Below are 16,074 nucleotides of genomic sequence, written 5' to 3'. Positions count from 1 at the left end.
CTCAGGCAAAGGTCTTTCACATCACCTACTTGCCTAGTCCCTTTAACTGGAGATGCCGGGGATTGAACCTGGGACCTTCTGCTGCCAAGCAGGTGCTCTACCACTGAGCCACAGCCCCTCCCCAATGCTGGCCTCCCTATTCTCCGCCCCCCCCTTACTCTTTTACAACTGGCGCATTTAGAGAGGGGTGGCTTGCCTGTTTGGCCGTGTTATTTATTATGCTGCAGCGTGTACTATATTTTTTGATGCACCTTCTGTTTTTAATAATTTTCGAGTCAGCATTTTACTGTTTTAGATGTTTTTATTAGTCTATAGATATAAATTGTGATTTTATTGTTGGTACCCGCCCTGAGCCTGGCTTTGGCCAGGGAGGGCAGGTTAGAAATTCAAAAACTAAATAAAATAAATTTCACAGGAGGCCCCTGGGGAGGGGCCGTGGCTCAGTGATAGAGCATCTGCTTGGCATGCAGAAGGTCCCAGGTTCAATCCCGGGCATCTCCAGTTAAAGGGACTAGGCAAGTAAGTGAAGTGAAAGACCTCTACCTGAGACCCAGGAGAGCCACTGCCGGTCTGAGTAGACAATACTGACTTTGATGGACCACGGGTCTGATTCAGTATAAGGAAACTTCATGTGTTCTTGTATGTTAGGTGCTGTGGAACACAGGCAGGATAATGCTGCTGCAGTCGTCTTGTTTGTGGCCTTCCTAGAGGCACCTGGTTGGCTACTGTGTGAACAGACTGCTGACAGACAGGATGGACTTCAGTCTGATCCAGCATGGCTTTTCTTATGTTCTAACCAGATGGGCTTCAGTCTGATCCAGCATGGCTTTTATGTTCTAACTAGAACTTAAACATTCATGTATTTTCTGCCCTTCCTTGTATAGGTCTACTTATCACTGCCAAACTACCAGTCCCTTACTGAAGGTCACTGCCTGATTGTCCCTATGCAGCACTTCACTGCAGCCACCCTTCTGGATGAAGACATCTGGGAAGAAATCCAGGTAGCCAAATCTTTGGGTTTGATGTTGTTATAAAATCTAAACACTGCAGGCCCAATTCAGCCAGTGGCCTGGATCCACTTGAAGATTTCTGCAGATGGAAGGATTTCTGCCCATGGGCTGTGACTTTCTCACCTCCCAAAGAAGTAATATTGTGAGGTGGAGGACATTTATTCTGCAGTAGAGGGGGGAGGTGAAAAAGTCATGCTTCGAGGGTGGAAATCCATCCACAGAAATGCTCTTAGGGATCCAAGCCAAAGTCTCATTCATTCTAAAAGGAGAATGTCGCATCCATAGCTCTTGGAAAGGACTACTGTAATGCCTGAAATCATTATATACTATGGGAAATGTATTGGAAATGTATGCTTTTATGCTCCAGTTCGCATACTTGCACTTATAAAGATGCTAAGCCCAAAATATAAGACTTAGCATCTGGCACAGTACCATGTGAAGAGCACATATATGTAATAGACCTGCAGCCCCAGGTATAAGGGGTAAAGTATTGATCCTTGAAACAGATGCCCTAATGTATAATCATTTAAGTTAGCATAAGTCTGGCAGACATCATTATGAGCTGCTGGCACAGCCGTGCACCTGTAGAGAAAAGCAATGTCTTAGGAATGTGGTCACAAGACCTGGTGCTTGCCTAGAAACAGCTTTGGCCAATGTGTACACGTTATGCTAATTAAAATGAATTAGACAGCCAATGTCCAGTGAATTGACGTAATTGTAACATCCCTAATCCAAGGTTATAAAAGTTGTTGTAATCCTTTGTTTGAGTGTGAGGACTGTCCTGCGCATTTTGGGCAGTTTCACCCCGTATGTATATTAGGCCTAATAAACAACTGGTTTGAACTATCAACCTCCTACTGTGTTATATTAATTCGGAATTAATATTATAACACAGGCACTTCACTACCATGTTCAACCTGCCTGCAACCCTGGTACAGCAGTTATATTTTCACTGATTTTTCTGTGCCCCCCCTCCCAAGCACATGGCATGGTGTAGTGGTTAAGAGCAGTGGTTTGGAGCGGTGGAGTCTGATCTGGAGAACCGGGTTTGATTCCCCACCCCTCCACATGAGTGGCGGTGGCTAATCTGGCGAACTGGATTTGTTTCCCCACTCCTACACACGAAGCCGGCTGGGTGACCTTGGGCAAGTCACATTCTCTCAACCCCACCTACCTCACAGGGTGTCTGTTGTGGGGAGGGGAAGGGAAGGTGATTGTAAGCTGCTTTGATAAGTGGTAGAGAAAGTCCACATATAAAAACCAACTCTTCTTCTTCTTTTGAGCAAACAGTATTCAGTGTTCTTTCAAGCATTCAGGAAATGAAGGCTTGTGAAGATACAGTAACAAAAAAGGGGGTGAAATTAACACAGTTACGCAAAGTTTGGAATAAGTCAGCATTCTGAAAAATGCTGTGCCACATAAAAATAAAACTGAGAGGGTATTGTAAAGGTTAGCAGCTTTTTCAGTATGCTAGTTTATCAGGTGATACGGTTGAAAATAAGAGAAACTGTTCTTCGAATAAGTACAGTGGTTGCACATCTATCCAGGACAAAGAGTACATTAAATATCCACGGAACGGCAGAAAAGAGTTCAGGGCCAATTTAAAATGGTCAGACTGTTTTACCAAATCGTTGTCTTCTACAGCAAGGCTAAGAGGAAAATGCTTTCACTGTGCGGTATCCTTCTCTTATGGAGCAAGAACTGCTCTGTTGACACAAGAGATATAGGTACTAAATAAATTAATTCCCTAAGTTAATTACATGCTGTGCAAAGAAGTACTTTCCTTTGTCTGTCCTGAGCCAATCAATTTCACTGGCTGGCGTTGAGTTATGGGTGAAGGAGAGTTATAGATTTGGGAGAAAACGTTCTCTCTCTCTCTCTCCTCCCCCTTCTCCCCCCTCTCTCCCCCCCTCTCCCTCCCCCACCGTGTAATTTTATCAACCTCTAACGTTCCCCCTCTTAATCACTGTTTTTCCTAACCTTCAAGCTCTTTAGTCTTTCCTCGTAGAGAAGATGCAGCAACTCCTCAGCTATTTTGGTAGGGTTTTGTACCTTTTCCCATCTGTACTGTATCCTTTTTGAATCAGTGCGCAAACAGTTCTAGATAGCAGTATCCCAAATGCAGCTGCTCCATAGGCTTATACAGAGGCAATGCACACTGGCAATTTTATTTTCACTCCATTTCCTATTAGCTTCCGGAACAGAATTTTGCCTTTTTTTGAGCCTGCGTGGTCTAGTAGTTAAGAGTATTGGTTTGGAGCGGTGGACTCTGATCTGGAGAACCAGGTTTAATTCCCCACTCCTCCACATGAGCGACGGAGGCTAATCTGGAAAACCGGGTTGGTTTCCCCGCTCCTACACATGAAGCCAGGTGGGTGACCTTGGGCTAGTCACAGCTCTCTTAGATCTCTCTCAGCCCCACCTACCTCACAGGGTCTCTGTTGTGGGAAGGAGAAGGGAAGGTGACTGTAAGCAGTTTGATTCTCCCTTAAGTAGAAGGGAAAGTTGGCATATAAAAACCAACTCTTCTTCTTCCTCTTCCTCCTCCATGCTAAGCAAAATGGCCTGGTGTGTTTGGCCCACATGCCAAGAGCTGCCTATCCCTGGACTACAGCATGGCTTTGAAAGCAAACGATGAAGCTAGGCATGCCTGCTCTTCTAAGGTGCCTTTGATGGGACCATACATAGGCGTTGCTCAGCTCCTCAAAGTGAGAACAAGGGTATTTGTGCTTTAAATTAATGGAATTAAAACATAATTTAAAACATTTTTATTTGGATCCAAAATAGCTTTGATTGGAGAATTTCAGACCCCTGGCAAGGCCAAGTCCCTGATAAAAACTAATTTGTGTAACTCATTTGCAGGTCATGTTAGTGTCACTGCACCGTAAGCCCTTAAAAACTTAAATCCTTTGGCTCGAGGCCGTGGTCAAACAAGCTGAAACTAACCTCTCCTTAATGAGGATTTGTAGTAGGTGGTGGTGTCAGACAAGTCATATTATTTGTATCGAATTCAAAGGAAGGAATGCTTTACACTTGAGGATACTGTTAATTTGGCAGGATTAATGGAGTCAGCTTTAGGTCATTCAAGCCAGAAGCCTTCTAGGACTTGGTCTCATGTGGAGGCTGCTGGAGTTGAGGAAGGAGCTAAACATAGATTAAACTCTGGGAAAGCAGAGAGAATACTTTGTTTATATATTATGGGAAATAGTAATTAAATATGCTTGGGAAATTCTGCAAAAACGGTTGCAAGATCCATCTACTCTGCAAAATGCACATCTCCTGAGTAGCTTGGCCGTTTATGGATCCATTAAATAAATACAAGTCAAGTAAAGCTATTATAATAACTTTCATGAGAAGATTAAAATCTTTCAAAAATCTTTCATGGCATTCTGTAATGGGAGGAGGGGGTCCGACTGCTTACAGTGCTTGGCACAGAGAAGTTATTGCCAATTTCATCTCTGTGTACCACAGGTCTACCAAACTCAAGGCTTTGCGACCCCACATTTAGAACCAGGGTTGAATTCTGGTGCCTAAGATAACTCACTTGCTTAAGGTCCCCTCAATTCTCCAGTATTTTTTTGTAAATCCTAGCACAAAAGTCATGTTAAGTCTAACCTTGTCATTTTCCACTTGGGCACTGCTTCTGAACATTTACAGTTGTAAGCTAATTTTTATTTTGTTTGGAACTTGTATGAAAATTAGCCATTACATACTAATTTTCTGTATGACATGTTCCTTAATGGATTTAAACCAGTCTGAATGTGCCTTTGGAAACCGTTGGCCATTAACATTGTAAAGTTTGAGGTCACCCTTTCCGCCTGTGGGTGCAGAGGCCTCATGTTTACTTATTTATTTGAATGGTTCTGCCTTTCAGCCAAATGACTTCCAGGGTGGGTTACAGCTGACTGAACACAGTGCAAAAATAAGATATGAAGCAATAACGTTGCGATCCTATGGCAGAGTTACTGCAGTCTAAGCCCCTTGATTTCAGTGGGTTTAGACTGGAATAATTCTCCATAGGATCATACTGTAAGAGAACTAGAATCTCTGTAGGCATTCATTGCCATGCTTTCTTCTTCCTTCCCTCAAAGCAGTTGGTGTGCTGGCTGTGAAGAAGGAATGGATTGTCTGTGCAAGCCTTCCAAATTCCTGTCTAATCACACAAACACACACACACACACTATTTTGGTCAAGCAATAGAGAGAAATGAACCTCCACAGCTGGTATGATCTCTACACAAGGATAAAAGATTTTGCACCCTGCTGCTGTTAGGTGTTTTTTTTAAGTTGTGATGTTCCATTTTCTCCCCTTGCACTGCCTGTATACCTGCCGTTGTGCCCACTGCTGTGGAAGTACCCTGTAGGCCTCAGAATGGGAGAAGGGGATTGTGCCACCTTGTTCCTTCTCTCCCTGACTATCCACAACCACGTCACCCTTGGTCTGGCAGCTTGCCCTCCTCATCGGCCTGTTTGGGTCTTTCTTTTATACCCCCTTCCTGTGTTCACCCCCCTCTCCCCCATCACAGCCCTCATGGCTCCTCCGCGATATCCCCCCTTTAGTGCCCCGATCTGCCACTCACCTCTCTTTGAGAGCCAGCTTGGTAGTGGTTAAGATCGGTGGTTTGGAGCGGTGATCTCTGATCTGGAGAACTGGGTTTGATTCCCCATTCCTCCACATGAGCGGTGGAGGCTAATCTGGTGAACTGGATTTGTTTCCCCACTCCTACACATGAAGGTGTGTGGGTGGCCTTGGGCCACTTACAGTTCTCTTAGAGCTCCCTCGGCCCCACCTACCTTGCAAGATGTCTGTTGTGGGGAGGGGAAGAGAAGGTGATTGTAAGCCGATTTGAAAGTCGGCATATAAAAACCAACTCATACTCCTCCTCTTCTCCTCCTCCTCCTCCTCTGACTGGCAGCAGCTTTCCAAGGTCACGTGGAAGGGTTTTCCAGAAGTCTCTCACATTGCCTTCTACCTGATCCTTTTAATTGGAGGTGTTGAGGATTGAATCTGAGATCTTCTGCATTCAAAGCAGATGCTCTACCACCAAGCTGTGGCCTGTCCCCAAAAGCTGTTCTTCAACCATTGGAATTCAAACAGCAAGCGGGGGGTTGTGCGTTGCTCAAATGCTTAGAAGATTCTTGTTCTAGTAACTGCAGCGGCAAAAGTGCCCTTCTCGGTTTAATTTTGCTCACAAGTCTCCAAAACACTGTTGGCAGGGTGGCTACTAGTAGAAGGGAGAGGCAGTAATCTGTCAGCTGTTGAATTACTTCTTGGTCGCAGCGACTAGAATAGCATAATGAATAGTTCCGCTTACTGGTGTGTGGTTCTTGAAGATACTGGCCAGGGAGGTGTTTGAATTTAATTTGCATTTAAATATCCTCACTGTGCGGACAGCCTGGTGGCAGTATTTTTGGTTGATAGCCCTCCGCTTGGAATTGTGGCAGTCTTGGAGCAGTTGTACTTCTACAGCACGAGTTGTAAAGTCAAGTCAGAAGTTTTGCCTGGCCCGGAGGTATAATTTTTTGCAGACTTGTTGCCTTGACTTCAACAAGCGCTGTAACCTTTTGCCTTTCCCTCCTCTCTGTTGTTTCTAATCCCTTCTTATTACTTAGGAAAGCAGAGTGCTTTCTTGTCTGGGAGACAGTATTCAGGTTCCGAGAATGTTTCTGTAACTGGACCCTAAGGTTGCTCGGGGCCTGTGTTCTTTGACTTTTGACAAGCTCATATCTGGCTCTAAAGCTTTGCTCTTTGAATAACATTGTGAAAAACCTAATACCCCTACCAGCGACCTGCTGATAAACTTCGCTGCTTCTTTTGTAGTGCCAAGTATTAAACCCCTCAAGTGTCTTGTCATGGTGGGTAGGATTGTGCCAATATGGGACATACTCAAGTACCGTTGATTGCTTCCTCAGGACCCTTGTACTCCAGTTGGCCAAAGTTGTCTCTGGTGCTGCACAAGGATACCGAATAATCCTCCGTCCTGCCTGAATTTTGACCTTGTTAGGTAGATGCTGGTGTAAACTTTTGCAATTAAGCAGGCATTGCCAAAATCAGGAATTAGGCAAGGAATTGGCTTATTAACTAATAAGAAAATATTGTTTAGGAATAATCTAATCTGATTAATGATGAGTCTGCATCCATGGCTTTTATTTAGAGCCCATTCCTGGAGGGGGCAGGATGTGAATCGTGGCAGCCGGGACAATGCAGCTGAGAAGCCTCAGAGACTTCCTGGCTACCGCAAAGGGGAACAAAAGCCTTTTTTCCAAATTAAAACGTCCCAGGGCCGGTGGGGATGCCCTCCATGGCAGCTTAAATGCCAGTTATCCTGGGATAACGGGGCACTTACGCCGCTGGGGGTCACGCCGGCTCCTAAGCCAACTCCCCCCCTTCAGGATTGAACTGCTTGCCCTCATAAGTGCATCAGAAAGCCTTGATTTTCTTTCCAATACATGTGTTTGGAGGACAAACTGTTTAAGCCATTCCCATCTTTTAAAAAATGCAGTTATATGTGGAAATTGCTACTAATGGAAATTATATGTGGAAATTGCCTCTGAGTGTAACACACCCTAACCTTACCGAGATGGTGAAGCTTATGGGATTTAAAATTACATGTGATTTCTGTAATGTATGGTTCTAAAGCTTTACAGATTATCAGTGATTTTAGGAGCTTCAAGAGCTGAGGTTTCTAGCTGGACAGAATTTGACGGAGCTCAACTTGAAGGAAGTTCTTAGCACCCACCTCCTCTCTGCCAGGAACCATTACAGTATTTCAAATTTGGGTGCCCAAAATCAACTATCATTTATTGGAAATCCAAACCGTGATTTCCACCTGAAACTCAGGCATCTAGTTATTTGTTTCAAAAAAAGAATGCCAGATTCCACCCGCCACTTCAGATATAAATTGATCCGCTCCGTAATCAATTGTGACATTCCATCCTATAGAGAGGATGGGGGAGCACAAACCCGGGTCAGATCTGTTACAGTGAAGAGTTGGGTAAACTTGTGCCCAATGGAGACGAAAGAAAGATTACTTTTCTTTAAGGGAATATTAGTATCTGACTTAAAGGTCAATCACACCTGATGAAAATGTCACTTTTTGATGAATTGTATAATTGGGAGGAAGAGCGGAAAAACATTGGCATTTGGAGTCAATAGAAGACAAGGCATTAACTTTTTGGGGAAACAACACTTTTGGGACCTCCTGTTGTGACCGGCTCCAATTACGGTGCCCTCAGATTTTCTGAACTTCAGCATGACTATCATTTTGACTGATCTGAAGATACCTGACAGTGGCATTAGCACACTGCATAAATATTTAAAATGAATTCTAATGTTCCAAGGATGAGCTCATTATGCCAAATGTAATGTGACATTACCCTATGGAACGGAAGACTTCTCAGTGACTCTAGATACTAATACAAGGGTGTTACGTAATCTTTTAAATATTTTAATCTTTTTTTGTAAACCATAGCTAACTTGATTCCAACCCTTCTCCAGGCGTTCAGAAAAACTTTGGTGAAGATGTTTGAAGCTGAAGAACTGGACTGCATCTTCCTCGAAACGCACCTGAGCACAAAGAGGCGATACCACATGGTGTACGAATGCATCCCTCTCCCGAGAGAAGTCGGGGACATGGCTCCCATCTACTTCAAGGTATTTATGATGTTTAGTCTCTCTTGCCCCTCAGGATGCTTTGGTTGCTGTGCTTCAGTTTTAAAGCTGAGCTCACATAAAGTCTTGGTGAAGCTCAAAAAATGTAACGCAACTTCATGTAAACTTCATCATTAACTTACCATCTGCTGCCCAAGTTAAAAGCAGTTGAAGTGCAGACTCCTAAAGGGTTCATGCAAAGTGGAAGGTGCAGAAAGTGAGCCGTGTCTATCCGTGTAGGACATTTTCAATCTCACTCTTTGCAAAGAGCGAGGAAGAAGAAGAGTTGGTTTTTATACCCCGCTTTTCTCTACCTTTAAGGAGTCTCAAAGTTGCTTACAATCACTGCCCCTTCCCCCCTCACAAAAGGCACCTTGTGAGGTAGGTGGGGCTGAGAGAGTTTAGAGAGGACTGTGACTGGCCCAAGGTCACCCAGCAGGCTTCTTGTAGAGGAGTGAGGAATCAAATCCGTTCACCAGATTAGAGTTTGCCACTCATGTGGAGGAGTGGTAAATCAAACCCGGTTCTTCAGATTAGAGTCCGCCGCTTATGTGAAGGAGTGGGGAATCAAACCCGGTTCACCAGATTAAAGTCCACTGTTCTAAATCAGTACACCACACTGGCTTTCACCACGCAGCATGCATGGTTTTGCATTCCTCCTTTTATCCTGACAACAGCCCTCTGTGGGAGGTTGGGGAGGGGAGAGTAACTGGTCCAGCGTCACCCAGCAAACTGCATGATGGAGAGGGCATTTGAACCCAGATCTCCCAGAGCCAATCTAACCACTACACCACACTGATTCTTACCAAGTCCAGAACCATTGCCTGGTTTAATCAGTATGAATCCTGCTGTTTAGGCTGGTCGTGATGGCCCCACGGTTTCGCTGTCCCATTTTACAGTGTGGATGGGAAGGGGTCCACCGTGGCCTGGACCTGAGTGTGTGAATGTGCTGTAAGGGGTTGGGCGTACGCTTGAAATGACTGTGCAGGCATGGGAGGAGAGTATGCAAGTCAGAGACTCTGTCTTGGTTTCATTGCTTGGGCAGTAACATACCTCTTAACATTTCTGTAGATTTTAGGGAGCTTAGATATACATATGAAGGGAATGTTGGTTGAAGCTGGGTTTCTTTATTTGTTTTCTTTCAACCTTTTCCAATATGAAAACATAGTGACTGAAATCCAAAATACAAGTATTGTAGATTTCAATTGACTTAGTGAGCTTTAACTTGAATTTTTTTTTAAAATGTACAAAAAAGGCAAACGGAACTTAATAAATTCTCAGAACTGCTAAGTTTCTGTTTCCTTTTTAGCTCAGTAAATGGAAAGTTCTTGTTTCAAGGTAATTTGTGTCTGCCTCAAGTTAGATAGCAGTTCTAAAACTATTTTTTCTTTAAAAAAAAGAAAGGTGCCTAATAAAATAAATATGTCTTCATTTTTCTGTAATGTATGTAAATTGAATTCTACAAATTGCAGAATGTTTCCAATTAATTTCTTACATTATAAAATTAATATGCGTTATTAAAACTGCTCACTCTTCTGACCTGCTTTTCTTTTCTGATTAGTTTATGTGTCATGACTTACTGTGCCATTCGAAGAACATTTCATATACCGTTGCAATATTTTTTCAGAAAGCTATAATGGAGTGTGACGAAGAATGGTCCATGAATAAAAAGCTGATTGATTTGTCTTCAAAAGATGTTCGCAGATGTGTATGTATTGAAGCATCTTGTTCTTTGTTTGGCACAAACCAGGGTTTTTTTTTACGTGTGAGTGATTTCCTTCCCTTGAACTAGATATTGAAAGGCAGAGCTGAGAAAACACAGCTGATAGAAAATATGAGATTTAAATTCACAGGCCAAACAACGAAATTGGTATAAAGATCTTCGGTTGTAGTTTTGAACGTTAAAATCGATACAGATTGGTGCTGGTTAGACAGCTCAGGTGAGAACTGGGAGGGTGATTTTTAAATCTCATGGCCAATTTTAGCTATCGGAACAAGAATGGAATGGTATTTCAGATTTACATTGTTATAGATTCTGCAGTGGAACAGCATGGGTGTAGACTTATTTAACATTGCTTCTGTATACTTAAGTCATAAAAAGGATGAGCAAATGTTGGTAAGGAGAATTATTTCTGTGTTTCAGAACATTCAGAACCAATTCTCCAAAGCATCATTTAATTTTATAGCTGGGAGGGGGATTTTTAAATCTCATGGCCAATTTTAACTATCAGAACAAGAATGGAATGGTATTTCAGCTTTACATTGTTATAGATTCTGCAGTGGAACAGCATGGGTGTAGACTTATTTGCTTCCGTATACTTAAGTCATAAAAAGGATGAGCAAATGTTGGTAAGGAGGATTATTTCTGTGTTTCAGAACATTCAGAACCAATGCTCCAAACATCATTTAATTTTATAGCTGCAAAACTAAATTTCAGGGCTAAGTGCTTCTAATGTAGCATAATTTGTGTTCCCTTTTCCCTTGCTTTGTATTCCCGTTTCCCATCTCTGATTGCTCCCTGCTCTTCATTTCCCAATACTAAACTAGTTACGGAAGTCTGGTATCAAAATTACTTTTGCAAAGCATATTTAAGCAGGATTTTTTTAAAGCGAAAATTCAGAAAGGGTTTTCTGTGACACGCCTAGGTAACTTAGCGGCGAGGAGATAATTTGAAGCTATTAAGGCTCCGAAACATAAGCACATGTTCTCAATTGTGTATGTTGCTAAAGAATGTGCGTAGAGGTATTGCTGAATTCGGGTTACCGCATTTCCTAGGCATAACAGATTAGATGTAGCGGTGATGTTTATTCCTCCTGCGAGAATACAAAATGCCGGCAGAGTACGGCTTCTCAACCATGATTTTGTTGGGTAAGGTTGAAACATGAGCCTGTCTCTACAATGCCGGCACATTGCAATCTCATGAGTTATAAAAGAGAAAAAAAATGTTGTATTCCTGAAAAGTCGTAAACAAACCATGTCGTGCTAATGGGCTTGAAGCCCGGACTGTGCCCCGGTAAACCGTATTCATGTTTCCCACGCCTGCTTGGCTGCTGGTTTCCTATGTTCCTGGAGACAGATGGAGTTTTTGTATCATTGAGTGTGGCCTGGGAAATCTTTACTGCTCTTAACATCATACTTAAAATGCTCCATAAAGCATTCTTACAGGATCATAAGTTTCCCCAAGAGACCATTTTAGTGACTGCTACTGAGAATATACCTGTACTACCCTAAGAACCATTTTCACATTTTTCTATAGGATTTATGTCTCTTGTGGGTATGTTATCATTACTTCAATGTTTCCAGTTGTAAACATGCTCAGTAAAGAGGGCAAACAGGCTGCTCTGTTCAATCTGTATACAAGTGCAGGGGGGCTTTGTTCAGAGCCCCCCCCTCCCCAGCTCATGGGTTTAAGTGTTTGGAGATGTCCATCTGCCCTTCACACTTTGAGTGCTTTCTGTTAGGAAGACTAGGATACCACCGCTATAATCACATCAGACTAGACTGCTGTGTGAAGCATTCAGTGACTTTGATGTCCAAACTGTGGGAAAGTTTTAACTATTTGGAACAACTTCCTTTGATGACTTCCATGCAAGATAAGCCCAGATCTGTGTTTAGAGTATATCTGCACCAGCTGTTCTTAGCATTTATGCCTAAACATATTGGATATCATCTACAATTTTAACTGGAGATGCAGGGGATTGAACCTGGGACCTTCTGCATGCCAAGCAGATGCTCTACCACTGAGCCACAGCCCCTCCCCTCCTCCATTGCTTCCCCAGCTGAATTTGAAGGGCACACTGTAGGGCATGAAGAAAGCCCCCCCCCCCAAATCCAGGTATGAAACACTTCTATTGTAGTATTGTCGAAGGCTTTCACGGTCAGAGTTCATTGGTTCTTGTAGGTTACCCGGGCTGTGTAACCGTGGTCTTGGAATTTTCTTTCCTGACGTTTCGCCAGCAACTGTGGCAGGCATCTTCAGAGTAGATTACACACATTAACAGATCACTTCAGGATACAATGGTTCCATATTAACATACTATACTATTACCATACCATACCCTCATTAGCACATTATCTTGATACTTACAGGACAATACATTTGCAGGACAATACTCAGCTCAAACCCAACCCCTTTCTGACTATATATTACTCTTCCTACACCCTTGACACTGAGAGACACTGTCCTTCAGTGTTACTACTCTGAAGATGCCTGCCACAGTTGCTGGCGAAACGTCAGGAAAGAAAATTCCAAGACCACGGTTACACAGCCCGGGTAACCTACAAGAACCAACTTCTATTGTAGAATTGCCAATATCCACTCCTGAAAACCTTTCAGAGGCACTGAAAGATATGTCCCTGTGGGCTGGACTTTGAGGCACCGGGTTAAATCATTCTGCGTTTTGCTTTTGTTATCCACCCTGAAGCTCTGATAAGGTTGTGTGTCTAAATAAATATGACTGCAGGCTGGGTGTTACTAAATAAATATATTAGCTGTCACTTTTAAGTATCTAGGGGAGCTGACATTAAACATCTGTCTTTGAAGGATATCATTCATGCACTGTTTGTTTTCCGCGCTTAGGTTCCAAAAGGCTTGCCCTACTTCTCTGTAGACTTCGGCCTGCAAGCAGGATTTGCCCATGTCATCGAAGATCAGCACAAATTCCCTCTGTATTTTGGAAAGGTATGGAAATGTACGATTCTCATTCACTTCAGAGAAGGTAGAGCACGAGATGTTCCCCCATGTGATGTAAAAAAGAGCCGTCACTTCTTATGCTTGCATTAAATGGCAGAATTGAAATAAACACACCAGCTTTATTTCTGCCTGCTTGTTGAGAGCCACATTCTCTGTGGCTTTGTCATTAGGTAGTTCTGCATGATGCTGAGATCCTGCCGCGCAGAACCAGAGCCTCATGAAACGTCTGCTTGAAGGCAAAAGCCTAATTGTGTGGCGTAATCAATGTTATGATTAGAGACACAAGCATGGTTTGGGAGGGGGGGGAATAAAAAATCCTTTTTCACATTTTGGAGGCCAAATGAAATGCGTGCAGTGCTCCCTTTGCTTAGATGAAGCTGGCGTGTGAGATGTTCCCCCACGTGCTGTGCTGAGAAGCTCACTGCTTACGTTAGCACTGGAATGCAGGAGACGAAATAAGCATGCCTGAGGGCAGGTGCAGTCTTTTGTGGCTTTGACAGGTAGTTCTGCTAAGATGCTGAGATCTTCACACAAAGCAAGAGTTACTGTAAACATTTGCTCGAAGACAGAAGGCTAATTTTTCAGCACAATCAATACAGTAATTTTAGAAAGACAATAATCGTTTAAGGGACTAACAATCTGTGTGTGTGTGTGTGTGTGTGTGTGTGTGTGTGTGTGTGTGTGTGTGTGTGTGTGTAATGGAATCTCAAACACTGTGGGGGTGCCTTTACCAGGGATTGGAGATCTTGCTTCTACCTCATTCTCCCTGTCCACCCACGCAGTCTTTTGCATAATGCATTTTGCCCAAATGTGTGAGTCACCTGTTCTTAAAATGCAAAGCTAGAATGATTCCCCCCCCCTCCCAATACCTTTTTGCAGTCCTCGTTTGGAACAGGTGTGGGCTTTCAACCATAATTAAGAGCAATATGGTTCTTCTTTTGTCCTGCTTTTTTTTTTTTAAAGGAAATCATTGGTGGCATGTTGGATTTGGAGCCCAGGCTTTGGCGTAAAGGACTGCGTGAGAACTTCGAGGACCAGCGTAAGAAGGTGCTCCATTTTGCTCAGAGGTGGAAACCATATGATTTCACCAGAAGCAAAGATTGATGATCTAAACAGTGACTCAATGCCGCTGGTGCAGGAGCTGGAGTTCTTAAAAAGCATCTGAAAACCACGCAGGTTGTTCTTTTTTCTTTCTTTTTTTAAAGAAGAGCTCTTGTTCAGGAATCTACAGATGTTTGCAGATTCTTTAATGGGACAGTGGTTCATAGACTGAGATACTGGAGTACCTGCATTTTATTTTTGTGCTACAGTATGGACACTAATGCTTGGTAAAAAGAAAGCTGCAACTCTGATAAATGAGAAGTGTACAGAAGCATCTTTTGTAAGCTCTGCTTCCCAGCCCCTCCATCTTTCTGTTTTCCTGTTTACATTCTGTAAAACACTCTGCCGTCTCTGCAGTCTACACAGTGCAGAAAGGGTTTCCCCCCCTCATTCGGCACCACACCATTCTTTATATTTTATGTCTTCAGTGTGCTGCTCAAGGTGTACCATTTAAAAAAACAACAACAACAACCCACAACCCTTTTAATAGTATCCCATTGCTCCTTGGAACTTTCCGTCCAAGCTTTAGTAATGCAATTAAAAAGAAAATTGGTTTAATTTATAATCAGTCTGCACCGCATTTTAATAGGAAAAGGAGGAAGATATTTCTCAAAACTCTGAAAACAAAGAAAACTTAAGATACCAGAAGCAGAAACCTTTCTTAGTCGCCTTGTGAAGGTGGGGTACCAGGCCTTGGCTTGCAGAACTTGCATAATTCCAAGCATCCCTTTGTTATAAAATATTGCGAAAGGTTTCAAAATGGAGTCAGTCCTGTGTTAGCTGGGCAGCTCCGGGGAAAGCAACACACTCCAGCAAGGGATCCAGAAGAGGGTTTGATTCGACCGGGGACTTCCAGGAGTCGAGTTCCACCTTCTTACAAAAACAAACTGTTCCTGTTGGCATGTTGTATCTGCTTCTCCAGTGAGATACACCAATGAACAGCTGACAAGCCTAGGGTTGCCAGCTCCGGGTAGGGAAATAGTTGGATATTTGGGGGTAGAGCATGACGAGGGCTGGGTTTAGGGAGGGGAGAGCCAGCGTGATGTAGTGGTTAAGAGCGGTGGTTTGGAGCGGTGGACTCTAATCTGGAGAACTGGGTTTGATTCCCCATTCCTTCACATGAGCGACGGAGGCTAATCTGGTGAACTGGATTTGTTTCCCCATTCCTACACATGAAGCCAGCTGGGTGACCTTGGGCTAGTCACAGTTCTCTTTGAGCTCTCTCAGCCTCACCTACCTCACAGGGGGTCTGTTGTGGGGAAGGGAAGGGGATTGTAAGCCGGTTTGATTCTTCCTTAAGTAGTAAAGAAAGTCAGCATATAAAAACCAACTCTTCTTCAACTAACCGTGCAATCCTAAACAGGTCTACTCAGTTCTACTTAACGGGTTCACATCCAGGAAAGCATTCTAAGGGTTGCACTGTAAGCATACTTACAATCAGTGGTCACTTGAGGTCAGCCTCCCCTTTTCATGGCCTCCAGCCAAATTCCTCTACAGGTTGTCTGTTGTGGGGAGGGGAAGGGAAGGTGATTGTAAGCCGGTTTGATTCTCCCTTAAGAGGCAGAGAACGTTGGCAAAAAACAACAACAACTCTTCTTCATTATCATCATTAATGGAGCA

At 43.2% G+C, this 16,074-nt stretch overlaps 1 protein-coding gene across 1 annotated transcript in view; it reads left to right on the top strand.

Annotated features, from left to right (window-relative positions):
- The window catches only part of CWF19L2 (CWF19 like cell cycle control factor 2), a 104,805-nt gene extending 90,317 nt beyond the window's left edge, over positions 1 to 14,488 (top strand). Inside the window, exons 15-19 of the mRNA XM_056858128.1 lie at positions 885 to 1,001; positions 8,508 to 8,663; positions 10,288 to 10,368; positions 13,240 to 13,341; positions 14,317 to 14,488. Of these exons, the coding sequence (XP_056714106.1) occupies positions 885 to 1,001; positions 8,508 to 8,663; positions 10,288 to 10,368; positions 13,240 to 13,341; positions 14,317 to 14,457 (597 nt within the window). The 3' untranslated portion in view covers positions 14,458 to 14,488. The remainder of the gene's footprint in view (positions 1 to 884; positions 1,002 to 8,507; positions 8,664 to 10,287; positions 10,369 to 13,239; positions 13,342 to 14,316) is intronic.
- The last annotated feature ends 1,586 nt before the right edge of the window (positions 14,489 to 16,074 follow it).

This window comes from Euleptes europaea, chromosome 12, assembly GCF_029931775.1.
Source record: "Euleptes europaea isolate rEulEur1 chromosome 12, rEulEur1.hap1, whole genome shotgun sequence".
In the NCBI taxonomy this organism is placed as follows: Eukaryota; Metazoa; Chordata; class Lepidosauria; order Squamata; family Sphaerodactylidae; genus Euleptes; species Euleptes europaea.
This window is presented reverse-complemented; position numbering and strand designations above follow the sequence as displayed.